General features: G+C 33.1%; 1 protein-coding gene across 22 annotated transcripts in view; it reads right to left on the bottom strand.

Moving 5' to 3' along the window:
• The window catches only part of STK31 (serine/threonine kinase 31), a 117,562-nt gene that overhangs the window by 48,111 nt on the left and 51,169 nt on the right, over window positions 1-18,282 (bottom strand). For 14 of the 22 annotated variants that reach the window (XM_008517066.2, XM_070615967.1, XM_070615971.1 and 11 more), the window contains 11 exons: window positions 17,007-17,186; window positions 16,298-16,414; window positions 15,176-15,295; window positions 13,965-14,096; window positions 12,315-12,416; window positions 10,856-10,936; window positions 9,111-9,236; window positions 8,364-8,489; window positions 8,095-8,181; window positions 7,239-7,388; window positions 4,498-4,620 (listed from right to left, as the gene is read on the bottom strand). In XM_008517066.2, coding sequence (XP_008515288.1) covers window positions 4,498-4,620; window positions 7,239-7,388; window positions 8,095-8,181; window positions 8,364-8,489; window positions 9,111-9,236; window positions 10,856-10,936; window positions 12,315-12,416; window positions 13,965-14,096; window positions 15,176-15,295; window positions 16,298-16,414; window positions 17,007-17,186 — 1,344 coding nt within the window. The remainder of the gene's footprint in view (window positions 1-4,497; window positions 4,621-7,238; window positions 7,389-8,094; window positions 8,182-8,363; window positions 8,490-9,110; window positions 9,237-10,855; window positions 10,937-12,314; window positions 12,417-13,964; window positions 14,097-15,175; window positions 15,296-16,297; window positions 16,415-17,006; window positions 17,187-18,282) is intronic. The other 8 variants (XM_070615962.1, XM_070615978.1, XM_070615977.1 and 5 more) reach the window with 1 other exon arrangement.

Genomic DNA, 18,282 nt, shown 5'->3' with positions numbered 1-18,282 from the left:
ACTTCTTAGATACAATACCAAAAGCATGATCCATTTAAAAAACAACAATAAATTGAACTTCACCAAAATTAAAACTTTTTTCTCTGCAAAAGACACTTTTAGGAGACTGTAAAGACAAGCTACAGACTAGGAAAAATATTTGTAAATGCCATCAGACAAGGGATTTGTATCTAGAATATATTTTTAAGTGCTCACAACTCTATAGTAAGAAATAAAATTTAAAAATGGGCAAAAGATTTGAACAGACACTTCACCAAAGAGGATACATGGAAGGCAAGTAATAAGCAAATAAAAAGATGTTTAACATTATTACCCATTAGAGAAATTTAAATTAAAATCACAATGAGACACTATTACAGACCTATGAGAATGGCAATATGAGGTGTTAATGATGCAGAGCATCTAAAACTCTCATATATTGCTGGTGGGAACAGCCACTATGAAAAACAGTTTGACAGGTCCTTATAAAGTTACAGTATACACTTACAATCCACCCAACAATCTCCCTCCTGGGTATTTATTCTAGAGACATAAAAACATATATTCACACAAAAATCTATATACAAACGTTCATGGCAGCTTTTTTTGTAATAGACAAAATCTGGAAACAACCCCAATTTCCTTCAACAGGTGAACAGATAAATAAATTTGGTACACCCATACAGAATACTACCCAGCAACAAAAAAGGAATGAACTACTAATACATTAAATGACTGAATGAATCTCAAAGGCATCGTGTTGACTGAAGAAAATGGTTTCAAAGGTTACATATGTATACCATTACATGATATTCTTTAAAAGACAAAACTACAGTGATAGAGAAAAGATCAGCAGTTGCCAAGGGTTAAGGATTAGGGGGAAGATGTGTCTACAAAGCAAAAGCACGCAGGATTTTTGTTTTAAGTCATAGAACTATTCCGTATTTTAATTATGGTAAGGGTTATACTAATCTACATATATGTTAAAATTCATAGGACTGTATACCAAAAAATAGTAAACTGCACTACACGTTAATTTAAAAATTAAATTTTAAAAAACTCTTATCAACATTAAAGAAGAGCAGGAATTCAGCACAATAGTGTATTTACTCACAGAGCTCTTCACTACGATTTGATGAAGAAAGGAAATAGGTGGAATAAGACTATTACCATACTTAAATGATATTTTATGATAGCTCCCAGGAACATAATATTTGGGACATTTACTTTCATCCCTCTGATAAAGAATAGATAACTTATGCAATAATGAAAATGATGCCAGTTTAATAATTTCTATGGTTACGATGGTTCAATAAAACCAGACAACTTTAAATACACATGCCAGCAGAAAGCTAACACTTGTGAATAGTTCATTAGGGAGTGGGGTTCCCACTGATTACTACCGGGGCAGCTTTACTGAGGTATAACTGATGTACAATAAACTACATATACCAAAAATATATAGTATGATTCGTTTGCTTTTTAATTTTTATTTATTTATTTTTTTTGAGGAAGATCAGCCCTGAGCTAACATCTGCCACCAATCCTCCACTTTTTGCTAAGGGGAAGATTGGCCCTGAGCTAACATCCATGCCCATCTTCCTCTATTTTATATGTGGGATGCCTGACACAGCGTGGCTTAATGAGCAGTGCAGAGGTCCGCGCCTGGGATCTGAACCAGCAAACGCTGGGCCGCCGAAGCGGAGCGCCTGAACTTAACTGCTACACCACCAGGAAGCCCCTAGTGTGATTAGTTTTGATATACATATACACCTACAAAATCATCACTACAATCAAACTAATGAATATAGTGATCATGCCAAAAAACTCCCTCGTGCCCCTTTATAATCCATCCCTCCCTTCAGCTCTACCCTCAAACCCCAGAGCATTGATGATCTCCTTTCTGTCACTATAGATAAGTCTGCTTTTTTTTTAAAGAATTTCATATAAATAGAACATAAAGTATGTACTCTTTCTTTCCTCTGGCTTCTTTCACTTGGCAGAATTATTTTCAGATTCCTTCATATTATCAGATGTACTAATAGTTCATTCCTTTTTATTGCTAAGTAGTATTCCAATGGATATACAGCAGGCTGTTCATCCATTCACCCACTGATGGACATATGGGTTGTTCCTATTTTTTGGCTATTACAAATAAAATATCTTTGAATATTTGTGTATAAGTCTTTGTGTGAACAGACACTTTCATTTCTCTTGGTTAAATACCCAGGAGCAAAATGGCTCACTCATATGGTAGGTGTATGTTTAAACTTTTAACGAACTGCCAAATTGTTTTCCAAAGTGGTTGCTCCATTTACACTCCCCTCAGCAATACATGAGAGTTCTAGTTGCTACATATCTTAGCCAACACTTGGTATGGTCAGTCTTTATATTTTAGACATTATAGTGGGTGCAAAGTAGTATCTCATTTTGGTTTTAATTTGCATTTCCCTAATGACTACTGATGTTGAGAGCATCTTTTCACATGCTTATCTGCCATCCAGCCATCTCATTTGGTAAAGGCCTATTTAAACATTCACCCGTTTTTTAATTGGGTTGTTGTCGTCTTATTGAGTTGTAAGAGTTCTTGGAGATCTGGATATGTCTTTTGTCAGGTATATGTTTTACAAATATTTTCTCCCAAACTGTGGGTGACTTGCCTTTTACTTTCATAACATTGTCTTTTGAAGAGCAAAGTTTTAAATTTTGATGAAATCTATATTATTGAGTTTTTCTTTTATACTTGATGCTTTTTGTGTCCTATTGCAAGAAATCTTTGCCAAACTCAAAGTGAATAAATTCCAGAGTTTTAGAAACTGAGGTTTTACGTTGAGGTCTAATATACATTTAGAGTTAATTCTTATATATTGTACAAGGAATGAATCAAAGTTTATTTTTATATATAAGCATCCAACTGCTACAGTACCATTTGCTGAAGACTCTCTTTTCCCTCACAGAATTGCCTTGGCACCTTTTTCAAAAAGCAGTTGACCATATATTACTAGGTCTACTTCTACCGTCTCTATTCTGTTCCGTTGATCTGTATTGTCTAACCTTACACCAACATCACACTGTCTTGATTTACTGTAATTTTATTCAGATTTAAAATTAGGTAGCTTAAATTCTCCAATTTTATTCTTTTTCAAAATTATTTTAGCTATCCCAGATCCTACGTATTTTCACATAAATTACAAAATCTGATTATCAATTACTGCAAAAAAAAAAAAAAAGCCAGAGCATTTTTGTTGAAATTGTATTCAATCTATAGATCAACTAAAGAAGAACTCACATCCATACAACATTGAGTCTTCCAGGCCATAAACATAGTGCATCTCTCCATTTACTTGTGTCTCTCTTTAATTTCTCTCAACAATACTCTGTAGTTATCAGTGTATAAGTCTTGCACATCTTTTGTTAAATTTATCCCTAAAGATTCCAGATTTTTGATACTTTTATAAGTTTTATTTCAATTTCCTATTGTTTGTTGCTACTATATAGAAACACAATTATACTGATTTTGTATCCTGCAATCTTGCTAAACTTACTTGTTAGTTCTAGCTCTATGCACATTCCTAAAGATTTTCTACATAATTAATGTCATCTGCGAAGAAAGGCAGCTTTACTTCTTTATTTTCAAATTGTATGCCTTTTATTTCTTTTTGTGCCTTATTACACTGGCTAGAACTGGCCTGCCCACCAAATCCATCCCACTGCTTATTTTTGTATGGCCTCCAAGCCAAGAATGGTCTTCATATTTTTAAATGTTCAAAACAAAACTATTTTGTATCAAAGAATATTATTTCTTTCATACACGAAAATTACATGCAATTCAAACGTCAATGTCCATAAATAAAATTTTATTGGAACAGAGACACACCATTCATTTTCCTGCTGTTTATGGCTGCTTTCACACTACAGCAGCAGAGACCATATGGCCCACAAAGCCTACAATATTTACCATCTGGCCCTTTATACAGAATTTTGCTGACCCCTGGGCTGGAACTTGCAGTACAATGTTAAGCAGAAGTGAGAACAGACATCGTTCCCTTGTTCATACTTAACCCCTCATAATTCACAGGAAGAATGGGTTCAAACTATGGATAAGAAATAGCTGTTTGGTTTACACTGAAAGCAGGAACATTTACTCAAGGCTCATTTAACATTTATTTTCCACATATGCATGAAATGCTTCCAGATTAACATAGGACAAAATCATCTTCACTGTTAATCTTGACTTTAACAAAACTAAAAGAACAACATAGTATGTAAAATATATATCAAGCCAATTTGTAGAAAGTATGCAATAGGTGACAAGTGTATCAACAGTTTATGATAAAACTTTAAAAAGAGGGGAAAAAAATAATTTTCTACTAAAATTCTACCACTGCTTTTCATCCAGAGTAATACGTTAAGGAAAACCACTAGAAAATCATCACTTATATACTGAAATGAATATATAAATGACTATATATATATATATATATATATAAAATCTATTTCAATAAAAAAATAACATACCCACAATAAAAGGCAGCCATAAGCATACAAGTCAGAACTTGGAGAAGCAGGTTTTCCCATTTTCAATTCAGGTGATACCAAACTCAAGTCACCAACCATCATGTTCACTGAGGCTCGCTGACTCTACAAAAACAATAGGTTAAATATTTTAGCAGCAACACAGTCGAAGTGGCCTTCTGTGAAGTACTCTGCATTTAATAAGGACAACAAATTTATTTGAAATATTTCATTCTCTCATGCTTCCAAATAATTTTACCTTGTTTCTGTTGTTATAAATTGCTCTTAAAATCAAAATAAAATTAACAGTGAGACTTTGGTTACATTTCACACTGTAGACTCAAGTGGATTCAAAACTAACAACCACTGATTCTTGAAACATTTGGTACTATTTTTCTTTAAATAAAATTCATAACGGCAAGAGGCAGTGCTATTTTCCAATTCTCAAAATTCTAAGCTTTTTTAAAAACTGAAAGCCTACAAAGTACTTTCCTTCCTTACTGACCATATTCTAACTAAGCATATCATTTCTAATGTGTCAAAGGATGACCAGTGACGAGAACATGAATCCTGGATTCAGTCAGAGCTTGGCTGCAATTTCCACTCTCCCACTTATCTGCTGTGTGACCTTGGGTTTTAACCTCTTTGAGCCTAAATTAATTAATTTGTAAAATGGAAATAATATCTACCTTAAAGAGTTATTGTAAAGATAAAGGTAATTAGAATATATCACTAAATGTTCATTATCTCTTCTCTTCCTCCTATCTTTATCCTTGCTTCTCAGAGTGTGGTCCAAAGACCAGTAGCTACAGCATTACCTGGGAGCTTGTTTGAAATGCAGAATCTCCATCCCAGAGATGCTGAATAAAAAACTGCATTTTAACAAGATTCCCAGGTGATTCATATGCACTGTAAAGTCTGAGAAGCAATGATCTATGGACTACTTTTCAGATTTGTCTTCCTGGTTAATACTTCAATCTGAAAGTCGTGTGAAAAATGGAGGAAAAGGTAAGTTTAATCAATATTTCAGAGTGAATAATTTTAAATGAAGATTAAAACAACATTTTGGGGGATAATAGCTGAAAATTAGAATAAAAGAGGAAGAATAATTCTTGGAGTAGTCATGGTAACATTAGTTGTGCAAATGGTATGCTCAAAAGGTAAACTAACCAGGATTCCTAACAATTGAGAACTTTTTAAAAAACTCATAATTCAGTTGTTTTTCTTAAGGACATTATCTTAATTTTCAGATAAATTAATATGATCAAATAAATCTCTAAGCAAATCTACTTTGTATAAATCCTTCATAATCCAGCATTTCACTATAATTTTACATTTTAATTTTCTCATCTTTTTGAGCTACCACTGAGACTATATATACACATGTGGCATCACCCTATGACTTGTAGATGACCAAAGTATAAAGCATTATGACTTCTACTAGTCACAAGGGAACTACTCAGACAATAAAATGTTGGCAAGAATGTAGAAAAATTAGAATCCTCATACATTGCTGACGAGAATATAAAACAGCAGCCACTCTGAAAAATAGTTTGGGTCCTCAAAAAGTGAAACACAGAGTTACCATATAACCCAACAATTCCACTCCCAAGAGAAATGAAAACATATGTCCACACAAAAACTTGTACATTAATGTTCACAGCAGCATTATACATAATAATCAAAAAGTGGAAACAACCCAAATGTCCATCAACTGATGAATATAAAAACAAAATATGGTACATCCATAACAATGAAATATTTGGGCAGTTTTAAAAAGGAATGATGTTCAGATGCATCCTACAACGTGGATCAACCTTGAAAATTATGCTAACTGAAGTAAGCCAATCACAAAAGACCACATATTGTATGATTCCATTTATAGAAAATGCCCAGATTACACAAATCCATAGAGACACTCAGTAAATTAGTGGTTTCCAAGAGGGTGAGCAGAGGAGGAAATGGGGAGCAAATCAGTATGGGGTTTTTTCCTAGGGGTGATAAAAATGTTCTGGAATTAAATAGTGGTGATCCATGTACAACTTTGTGAATATATTAAAAACTACTACTCAATTATAACATTATGATATGTGAATTACATATCAATAAAGCTGTTACTTTAAAAAAAAGAATGGCTCCCTTGTGAGCATGTATCTTTTGAGACAGCCTATTCTACCAAAAAGGAAAAAAAAACATCACAATTTGCTCTTAAACTGCCTGATGTTTGCTATCTCTATAAACTGCCTGTTCTGAGGTAATACGCACCAAATTAACAGCCCATGTAGTTGAACTAGCGCTTAAACAAAATGGAAAAGTCCAAGTTCTAGGGTTCTGAAAAGATTATTAATCAAAAAACAGTAAAGTACATATATCTAAATTTAATGTACTAGTGGGGAGGACACTAGCAGAGGGGGAGATGAGAGATGGCCACCCAGCTTTCCTTATGTATTTCCTAGTAATTAATGTTTCTTGATAATGATTAATTAATTAATGATTAATGCTATCAATGCTATTGACTGTGATGTCAGGTGGTTCCTAAAATTTACGGTTAAAAAATATAATGCACAAATTTAGGAACTCTTGTTCCAGCACCTGATGATAACAGATAACTGCTTACACTACATCACATCGTTATGAAGGCAAAGATTTTATGATCAATTACCATATCATGGAAAAGTGCTGAACTACTGCCTAATAATATTAAATGAAATCTAGAACCTATTTGTAAAACCACAGTATTTTACCACAGATTTGGTGAAGTCAAAATCTCCGACAATCCCTTGTTCACGGTTTAAAGCAAATACATTGTTCTGATGAAGTGATCCATGAATTATCTCAGCCTTGTGCAATGTATGCAGGCCCTGGGCAACACCTTTCATGACCTTTAAAGCTTCCTAAAGATAAGTACACACAAAAGAAATCAGGAAGTAGGCAAATCATTTTAATACCTGAACCTTTTCTCTAATTAAAAGACTTATCCAGGAGTGAGTAAAGCTTCCTCCAAATGAACCTTTAATAAGAATAGAGCATAGAGAAAGAATTAAAGGCCAGAAGCCCTGATTACATTAACTGGTAACATCATATATATATATATATATATATATATATATATAAACTTAAGATACAGCAGTCTCTAAGACTTAGACTACAAATAATGACTATATAAAGCACCTAAAGAGACTGAAATAGTGTTATTGGTAGGAAGAATCAGAGCATCCTTTATTGTTATTACTAATTCAAAGTTACAAAAGAAATTAAAGCTATCACTTAGGCACTTATAATACCAAGTGCTTGACAATGCAGTCCACATACACCATAGCTAAATAGTTATAAGCATGGGCTTTGGTACCAAAAAGATCTAATTTCAAGTCCCAACTCTGCCTCTGGCTAAGAAACCCCGTGCAAGTGACTTATCTCTGTGAGCCTCATTTTTCTTCTCTGTATGTTAAGAGGACAACATATCACAGGGTCGATGTGACAACTAAATAGAATAGTATGAGTCAAAATTTTACATAGTATAAACCATGTAGTATGCCCTCAATAAATATCAGGTGTTATTTTCTCATTTAATATATCCACAGAAATAGTGTTTTTACTTACTTCTGAAGTTAAAGGCATACTGACTTGAATAGCACTCAGGTTTGCCCTAGGATAGTATGGGACCATCAGATAAGCCAGAGGATCAGACTAAGAAAAAGAGAGAATGAGACTCAAAGTGAAAAATTCTTCAATACATTTTTAGTATATGCTGATTGTACAGAATAATTTTTTCTTTATGTTAAAAGGAGTAAGTTACTTCTCTAAGACTTGGAGCTAAAACTTATTTTAAATAAAATGTTTTCTGTAAGAGATTAGCATAGGAACTTTACCTTACACAAAAATAGGAACATCAATGGTAGTAACCCAGACTCTTCTTTAGCTTCTCTCCAAGCTCTGTGATAGGCGGCTGCTCTCTGAATCACCCTGGCTTCTGTGTCAACATCCACAGAATAGCCCTGCACCAAAAGAAGAGGCACTGAACTTCCAAGATTAAAAATCCCACTCTGATTATACATCACTCCAATTTAAACAAAATGACTTTTATGTAACTTAAATTACATCTAATTTTATTTTTCAATTGTATAAGTACCTTTTCATCTACTTTGAATGCTATAACTTAGAAAAGAAAGAACAATTCTACTTATAGTTTAATATACATTCTACAACGTGTAGCCACTAAGGCCAAAATAATTATCCTATTATCATGATTAACAGTTTCCCAGATTAATGAAGAGAAGAAAGAAAAGAATAGAAGACTGTGTTGGCAAAACAGTTGAGATTTCAAACAGAAATGTAAGAATAAGAATTTTAAAAAGTTATTGGATAGAATGTAGTAAGATAAGTTCACCTGAAAAAGGAAAGCCAAGTATATCCTATTAAAGACAAATATTATTTAGGGAAATGAGGGGAACTTTAAATTCAAAATTAGTTCTGGCAACAAACTGGAAACATAAGCATCATGCTAGTCAACTCATATAATTTAGAAAAGAGTGCGTTTTTAACTTTCCTTAAAAGTAACACCACCACTCCGCTTTATATTTCTGGATCAACTATAAGTCTGAAGAACTTAAACTTACCTTTAAAAGAATTATCTGCCCATTAACCTCAGAACATACCAAAGGACGCTTGCTGCTAAGTTCCTTCATGGGCTCAGCATCAAGAATATCCCGCTCCAAGCTCATAGTAAGAAGACCATCAGAGTTCTAGGCACAAGTTTTTGTTACAGTTGAAGAATCCAAACAATCCCAGCACTTTTAAATCATCAATATAATCAGTTACATGCTATTAGATGAATTGGACATCATCACCCCTACTGGAAAAATCAATAAAATTAAAATATTTAAAGTTTGACATTTTTTCTAGTTTCTGGCTCTTGAACTCCTCCCACCTGAAGTGTAATCACCAGACATTTAATCACTGCTACAATTATAGAACAAATTCTGAAGATGACTGGGATTTACCAGACATGCCTCCAAGGAACCCTGATGTTTACTTGGAAAAGTTTATGTTTCCCAAAAATATTAAAATGACAACAAATAAAAAGGAGGCTGTAGAATGGGAATGAGAAGTCTAAAAATTACGACTACTATGAAGCAATTCTTACACCTCACTTCTATTGGAAGCAGAATCCTCAAAATTGAAAATGGTTTTCAAATATTTCACTGCTATGACACATTTCTGCTTTTTAAAAGAAATAATTTTTTGCACTAAAACCTATCAACATTTTAGATCAAGCTAAGTTTTATTGTGGTGTGGTTTTAGTAAGAGGGCTGTGAAGTTGTTTTCTGGTTCTTTTTTTTAAGTGTTGTCAGTATATTTAAGTAATCCACAATATAAAATCAACATAAAGGGGTTTCCTAAGCATACATCACAGTGAAACATCTTAATATCATTAAAGGTGTCCATAAGCCATAATTCAAACCTTTTATCATCTTTTACAATAAAATAGATTGGCATTTTTTAAAAATTAATTTCAAGTCCAATATGGTACCACAAATTCACTCACCCATCCTACATCAAAGAGTCTCTAAGCTAGAGTTAAATAACTGCAAGCAAAACCCCACATTATTATCGTAAAGTAGTCTGGAAAAATTTTACAGTAATTGCTTTAACAATTTAAGAGACTTTAATCTTACATATTTATGAGTTCATAAGTCTATGTGAACATCTCTTTCTGTACTATATTTAAGCTACTATCAGGGACTTAATGACAATCTTAAAGATAAATATCTCATCTAGTCCCTCACCCCTAGCAGGCAACATAAAACACATAGCTAACAGATTCTGCTCAGAGAGCCAGAATTTACCAATCCTGCTCCATACTGCCCTTCTGTCTAATACACTGATCTCCCAAACTTGAATCCTGCCTGCCTAGAAAACTACCCATGTCAACATCTCTACTTTAATCAACTTCTCCAGAATTTTTTTCCAGCCTGCTTTAACTTAAAAGATACATTCTACTTAAATTCCTCATGACGACCAATGCATTGCTTTTGTTCTAATTCTTGGAATAGCAGCTAAAATTGCTCTATCATTTCAAAAAATAAATACCTGTAATTCAAATAAATGCTATGCAATATATTGAATGGGTATGAGGAAAAGAGAACACAGAGAAAAATATGCAAATTAAAACAAAAATTAAAGTACACTATGCCAGTATTAAAGACAGTCTTGAGAAAACATTATAATAATACTCAGAAAGTATTCATCAGGAACATTTTAATAGTAAAGATATTACAAATTTAACACTAACACACAATTTTAACATCATCACTTTCCAATACTCGGCAGAGCAGTACTTCTCAGGGGAAACAAAGCTTACCATGTACTGAAGTAATCCTATTTCAGGATGAAGCAGAGGCAGCTCAGGGAACCATTTCTGTACCAAGTTATTCAGCTTCTCCTAAATTTTAAAAATATATTTTTATTCCAGGTCAATAGATGTTCAATTGTGACATGATGGACTTCAGAAAAAAATAACATATCTAACAAGATATATAATCTAACGAGATATATAATCTAATGAGATATATAATCTAATGAGATATATAATCTAATAAGATATATAATCACTGATTTTGCCTTCTACTACAAGAAATACCAAATGAAAACCAAGAGTCATCTTGGATCTGAATTACCAACTTACTAACAAAAAGAGAATTTAATTACCAATTTTAAGTTTGGTATACACATACAAGCATAAAATTTTGCCTAAGGTCAAAGTCCACACTCACTTCCAAGCTAAAATGAAAAAATGTGATGATACTCCAATTTGAATCACAAAATTGACATTATTTCTCAAAATATTAAGAACACAGTGACATTTTAAAATTATGGTTATTTCATTTAGGAGGAAAAAAATCATAAAAGTCTTGAAAGAAAAACTAAATATGTAGCTCTACAAAAGGCACTTTGAAGCAAATGTGAAAACTGAGGATTCTTACAAAAGTCACTTATCACATGTTTATTAAGTAAAATTTCTAGACACTTGTCAAGTCACTCACTAGAAGATATCTATTTTACCCAAGACTCATAAGATGAATAATGAAGTGCAATCAAATGAGTTTGCTAAATAAAGCTTAACACTTAAAATGTCTATTATTTTCATAGCATTGTTATTTTTCAAAGCATTTTTTCTTATCCTACTTCTTCCCCACAACATTCCTGAAACATAAAATACAATATTCCTCTCATTTTAAAAAGAAAATATGCTTATTCTCCCAAAGCCACAAAATTAGTGGCAGAATGGAGACTTAAAGACACATCTTTCCCCGAAAACCAGGTAGTTTTACACTTATATTCTTCGACTAAATTATGCTGCCCCATTAATGTTTTCTTTGCAGCATTATACTAAAATGATGTTCATATACATTTTAACAAAGGAAAAAATCTTTAGGCTTTATGTTAAAAAGAAAACAAGCAGTATGCAAAAGTGTATTTGTGCTATAATCTCAATTCTTGTAAAAATAAGCAGAAAGAAGACTAAAAGGAAGTTAAGTCAAAAGTTAACAGTGATTACTATTGTTACCACTGAGTGGGAAAGTTACAGATGTTTTCCTTCTTTATAATTTTCTGTAATTTCCACATTCAGTACAATGGTTATAAATTATTTTCGTCATCAGAAATCAATTTCTAAATTCACATAAACACTACTATGCCAAAATAACTACTGCCAATACAATCTCTAGTTTAGCGATTATAGTCCACTTCATAAAATGGATATTTGAATGCAATTTCTGGAGTAAAAACTAATTCAAAACTTCAAAGAATCAAATACTTACATATTCCTCCTGCTCATGATAAATTTCCTGAAAAACACTATTGCGCAATTGAGTTATTTCTTGTTTCATTTTCTCAATTTCAGATCCATCATGGTCATCAGACTTTAATCAGAAAGGAAAAAGTGACCTTACAGGCTTATTAAAGTCAAGAGAAAACAAGTCTTCTTAGCAAGAATTAACGCTTCTATAGCAAATCACTCTGTCTGAGTTCTATGCATCCTTCTGTACCTAGCACATAATGGACCCTTATAACACTTGTTGAATTAATATTAGTTTATTCTAACACTGACTTTTCCAAAACCTACAAAAAGGAATTACAAAATAAGACAATTAATTACATAGATTCTTTTCTTGTCTCTTAATTTGCTGTAGATTTTCTCTAAGATAACGATGACCAACTGCCATCATAAAGTAAACTTCAAGAATAGGAACCAAAACACAATTAAACTCCCCGGAATTGTTTTCTACATGAGATTTGGTTAAAAACAAAATTAGTAAATGTGTAGTGTGTCTATTAGAGGAAAGATAATGGAGGACTCACAAAGACTCCATAAAACTCCAATGATAATGAATAAGTCACCATTAAAGGTAAATATGTTTTCAAAGTTAGAAAACATATTTAGAAAACATATTAGAGTTTAGAAAACATATTTCTAAAATTAGAAACATATATTTTCCCAAAGTTAAAAAAATTAAATTAAAAAAGACCCCATTCCCTACAGCCTAGAATAGGATAAAACTGGAAAAATCTTAAACTATTAAATTAGTTCCACTCTATGTTCAGCTAAAGTGCTCCAAAGAGGAAGAGAGCTAATTCAAGTTGGATTAAAACATAATGCAGATTCCTTTTGTAAATAAATCAAATCCTTAAGAGAACACAAAGAATTACCAGCTTATTCAGTTTTAAGCCTAAAGAAGAAGGTTAGTTCAGGTAAGAGCGTCATAATTCTTCCAGTTCTATTATTATATGAAAACAACTTAAAATATTTGCAAGAAATAGTACATCCAGCCATTCAAGAGAGTTGAGAAAGACATCATGATCTTAAAAATACTTTATGACAAAATTCTACATTGGAGGGAGCATCCCATCACCTTGTATGTAGCAGGCTTGTATTGTGATAAACACTATAACAGTCCAAACCAAAAGTTTTTAAAATTATTTTAAAACGTTTACTGTAAAAACCAAAGCACCCATGTAAAATGTTTTTGTTGTTGTTGCTTTTTGTTTTTTAAAGATTTTATTTTTTTTCCTTTTTCTCTCCAAAGCTCCCCAGTACATAGTTGTATATTCTTCGTTGTGGGTCCTTCTAGTTGTGGCATGTGGGACGCTGCCTCAGCGTGGTTTGATGAGCAGTGCCATGTCCGCGCCCAGGATTCGAACCAATGAAACACTGGGCCGCCTGCAGCGGAGCGCGTGAACTTAACCACTCAGCCACGGGGCCAGCCCCCCATGTAAAATGTTTTTAAAGAACATTTAATGACATGGGAAAATGTTCACATTATTAATGTAATAATTGTATTTACATATACAGAGAAGATGTGAATAATGGTTCACCTATATTTAAAGAGTGTATTTATGCATTACTTTTATGAAGCAAAGCCCAAGTAAAATAAGGTACACGTAGAGTTCAGTAAGAACTGTTTCCTTACTTCTTCCAAATTATTCTTCTCAACCAATTTCCATCTCAGTCGAGCTTTTAAGCTTTTCAGTGTCTTTTTAATGAAGAGCAAGTGATCCACACTGGGGCTCTTATTTAAACATTCAATAATCTGCTTCTTAAACTAAGCGAGAGAAAGAGTTATTATATTTTCAAAACATAAACATTTATTGAACACTTATTGACCATTTATTATTTCCTTACTAAGATTCAACTAGTATTTACTGAGTTCAGTGTGAAAAAAGAAATTCCACAATTTTCAACAAGACAATTCTACCAACTGATTTCTTAACTATCCACATTTCTATTTAGAAGACTATCAGTTCTGGCAAACAAAGTAGAAAAGGTAAAAGAAATATTTCAAGCTGAGAGGTAGAGTGAGACACTTTGCTAGAGAGGATGCAAACTAGAATTTTTAGTGAGGATGTAAACTGAAATTACCTTTCCCAAAAGTAGTTTGACAATATGTATCAAGATTTAAGAAAGTTCATTCCTCTTAACTTAGTAATTAATGATTTTTAGGAATTTATCTGAGGAAATACACATACAAAATTATACACAAAAATTATGTATAGTGTTATTTATGGTAAAAACAAAAATGGAAGTAACCTTAACGTCTAACACAGATGAAGGTTAAACAGTGATGTACATCTATACAAGAGATGATTGTTTCATCATTCAAAATGACAGTATAGAAGAATCATTAATCATGTAGGAAAACGTTCATAATACACCATTAAATGAAGAAAACATTTTCAAAATAGCTTAGAAAACTATGCAATGAACATAATATACAAACATACATATAAGTTCAAAAAGAAATACTCAAACTAGCAGTATTTCAGGCTGAGGGGATTAGAATCAATGTTTTTATTTCTTCTTATCTTTCTGTATACAGCAAATTTTCTACTGTAATTTGTACAGGCAGAAAGAAAATGATGATAAAGTTTCTGTTTTAAGGAACATAAGAAAGCCAAAGATTTAAGATAATCAAAAAACTCAATAATTTATATCAACAAAATCGCCATTTCCACTGTAGGGTGAACTTAAATTATATACCAGCTAACCATGGCTACAGTGTTTTTCTAGCAAAAATAAGTAATTTACCTCCACACTGGGTATTAAATTACTTCAGAAAAGTTTAAGCATTAAAAAATTCAAAGCATCAATATATGAGACCAATAAAATAAAGTATAATCCAACCTCAATACTCTCCTCGTACTTGGATTGTACTGTGGCAATGAGCCTTTCCTCTGAATGGATTTTTTGTAGTACTTGACTATACGTATTTAAAATGATCTCCTTGTCTGCATCACCTTGCTCCTAAATGAAATCACACATGTGTAATTATATACAAAGAAGCATCCAAAATAGTTAAAGCCTTCAATAACAATGGATACATTTTAAAATGACTTTAATAAATTTCTATATCCATTCCAAAATATTTCTTAAACACAAATCTTATTCTAGACAGAAGAGAGATTGATGTCAAAGATGTTTGTGTGGGAAATTTTACTCCCATTACACTATCATTCCTAAAGCTCTCTGGAGTACAGCGTTAAATGAAATCAGGGATACTACTATGCTAAACCTAAGAACTAAAGAACAAATAAAACTTCAACATTTTACTTTTAGAAATCATCTATTTACAACTACTTCTAAAATCAAGTCTGACAAAACCATCTAAATAAAGACTATTTGACAATAGGGAAATACAGTAATGCATATATGTATTTTTTTAATGACAATCTTAGTAAAATCACAAAAGGTAAAAAGAAAGAAGTAAAATGAGGAACGTAATCACTAAGACTTTAGTAAGCAGCCTGAAAAACTAGGAAAGAATCCCAGTGAGCAATACTAACATACAAAATACTCTTTCAAGGAGCTATACTAATTTTTAACTTGACACAGCAATAGAGAGCATACATAATAGAGAAAGGGAACTACTAATCAATCTTGTGATTCCACTTCCAGAGCTCTCCAAGCTTTTATTTCAAGTTTCTACAAACTCTAGAGAGGCTTTTCTGATTGGGTACGATAGACTCAAGATTCAAATGATATAGAAAGCTGATACACTCAGATTAAGAGGGCTTTCCTAGAATTAAACATTAGATTTTTTTTTTAATGCAAAATGTCCTATTAAAATGAAAATACCACTCTGTGGAAGAATAAAACTCTGTATTGTGTTTGGATCAGAACTTGACAATGTTACTATTTCAAATAGGCCTATAAGAGGAAAGTTAAGACCAGTCTTAATACTTCCTAACTAGCAAGAAAAACCATATTGCTTCAAAGGAAGCAAAAATAAAGAATATCAATACTCACAATAAGAGATATCTCTAGTTCTTTGCAGACACTTGACTCAGTCTTCTCTAGGATTTCATCAATATTACCAACTGTGTCTTCAGAAGTCAGTGCTTCTTCCGCAGACAGATCAAAAGCCTCATTTGAAAAATAAAAACATGAAGTTCTCATTTAATTATTTCAATTAGTATTGTGTCCCTATATCTGGAACAGAGCATTAGCCTACGCATTAGACAATGTGGGGGAAATAAGGATGTACAAGAAAGATAAAGCACAACCCTCATAAAACTTATGCACCAGAAAAGAAAAGGTACACACCTAAAGAAAACACAGATTTTTTTTTAAAAGTAATTACTGGTTAAGAGAGGTAAGAGGACAATACGGAGGAAAAGTAAGAGAAAAAAACAGGGACAAGACCAAGATGTTTTTTGGGAATAGTAAAAGAGGCAGTCTGACTAAAAGCAGTAAAGAACCTTGAGTGCCCAGTTGGCAAGTTTATACCTGTTAGGTATTAGGCAGACAATGGCAGCTCTTGAACAAGGAAAGGATATGATTACACCTGGTACTTACTGATGACCTACAAGTATTCAGGAATCCGGAGATTACAAGTTAAACCCAGATGGTCTCCATCACATTAGGAAAACAAGAAGTAAATTACTTTTGAAAACTTATTTTAAAAAACACTCCCTGGTTTATGCTACAGACACCACTGGGCAAGAGCTCTTATTACCTTTAAGGTGCTCTGGAACCATGCTACAAGACGTTGCAGAGAAACCTCTGTTTCACTTCTAACACTGGTGAACTCCTCACTTTTATCACACTTCCATTCAAAAAATTTCTTAAGTATTTCTTCAGAGTTTGTCCCTTCTTTGGCCTGTCCATATACTGCTCCTAAAGAGGCTGACAAATCCTGCAGAGACATAGTTCTGTTTATTAAAGTTTATTAAATTCATATTAGGATTCGAGCACTGTATTAGAATCTGAGAGAGAGAAAAGTAGTATGCTGAACCCATATTCATGAGATTTTATAAGTAAAACATAGAATAATTAGACAGACATGAAAGCATAAAACTACCCAGAAGATGATTTATTTGGACTATACGAGTAAAAGTATATTAAGTTAATTAAGGTTACAAATAGAAAGCTTTATATTCTTAGGTTTTGGTTTTCTTTTTCCTCCCCAAAGCCCCAGTACGTAGTTGTATATTCTAGTTGTAAGTCATTCTAGTTCTATGTGGGATGCTGCCACAGCACGGCTTGATGAGTGGTGCTAGGTCCATCCCCAGGATCTGAACCAGTGAACTCCAGGCTGCCAAAGTGGAGTGTGCAGACTTAACAAATTGGCCACGGGGTCGGCCCCATTTTTGGTTTTTGTGAGGCAGACTGTCCCTCAGCTAACATCTGCGCCCATCTTCCTCAATTTTACATAAGGGATGCCTGCAAAAGCATGGCCTGATAAGCAGTACATAGATCCACGCCCAGGATCCAAACATGTGAACCTCAGACCACCGAAGTGGAGCTCATGAACTTAACCACTATGCCACAAGGCCGGCCCCTAGGTTTTTAATTAAGTAGAAATTAATCTTCTTTCTCTGACTTTAAATAAGCATCACTACTGTTTTGCCCTGACATGGAAGTTTCCAAGACCTACTGCTAAATAAAAATAAACTACATACCAAAATACACAAATAATTCCAATTAAGGAAAAACACTTAACCTATATATGAATTTAAAAGCATTTTTAAAAGGACTGGAAAACACAATAGACGAGAGTCTGCTGGCTCTCTCCAGAAATCAAACCCTAGAAATGTCAAAGAGACAAGAGGAAAACTTAATAGATCTCAGAAATTTTTATCATAAAACTCTGAGAAACCCTTGGAAAGACAGAGGATGGCTGGTGCATCTTACTGAAGGAATACAGTCACTGCAGTTAGGAGAAGGTCAGTACCACAGCAGAGAACAACCTTGGGAAAAGAGAACTTTCTTCATATGCCCTTCTCTCCCCC

The sequence above is a fragment of the Equus przewalskii genome, chromosome 4, assembly GCF_037783145.1.
Source record: "Equus przewalskii isolate Varuska chromosome 4, EquPr2, whole genome shotgun sequence".
Taxonomy (NCBI): Eukaryota; Metazoa; Chordata; class Mammalia; order Perissodactyla; family Equidae; genus Equus; species Equus przewalskii.
This window is presented reverse-complemented; position numbering and strand designations above follow the sequence as displayed.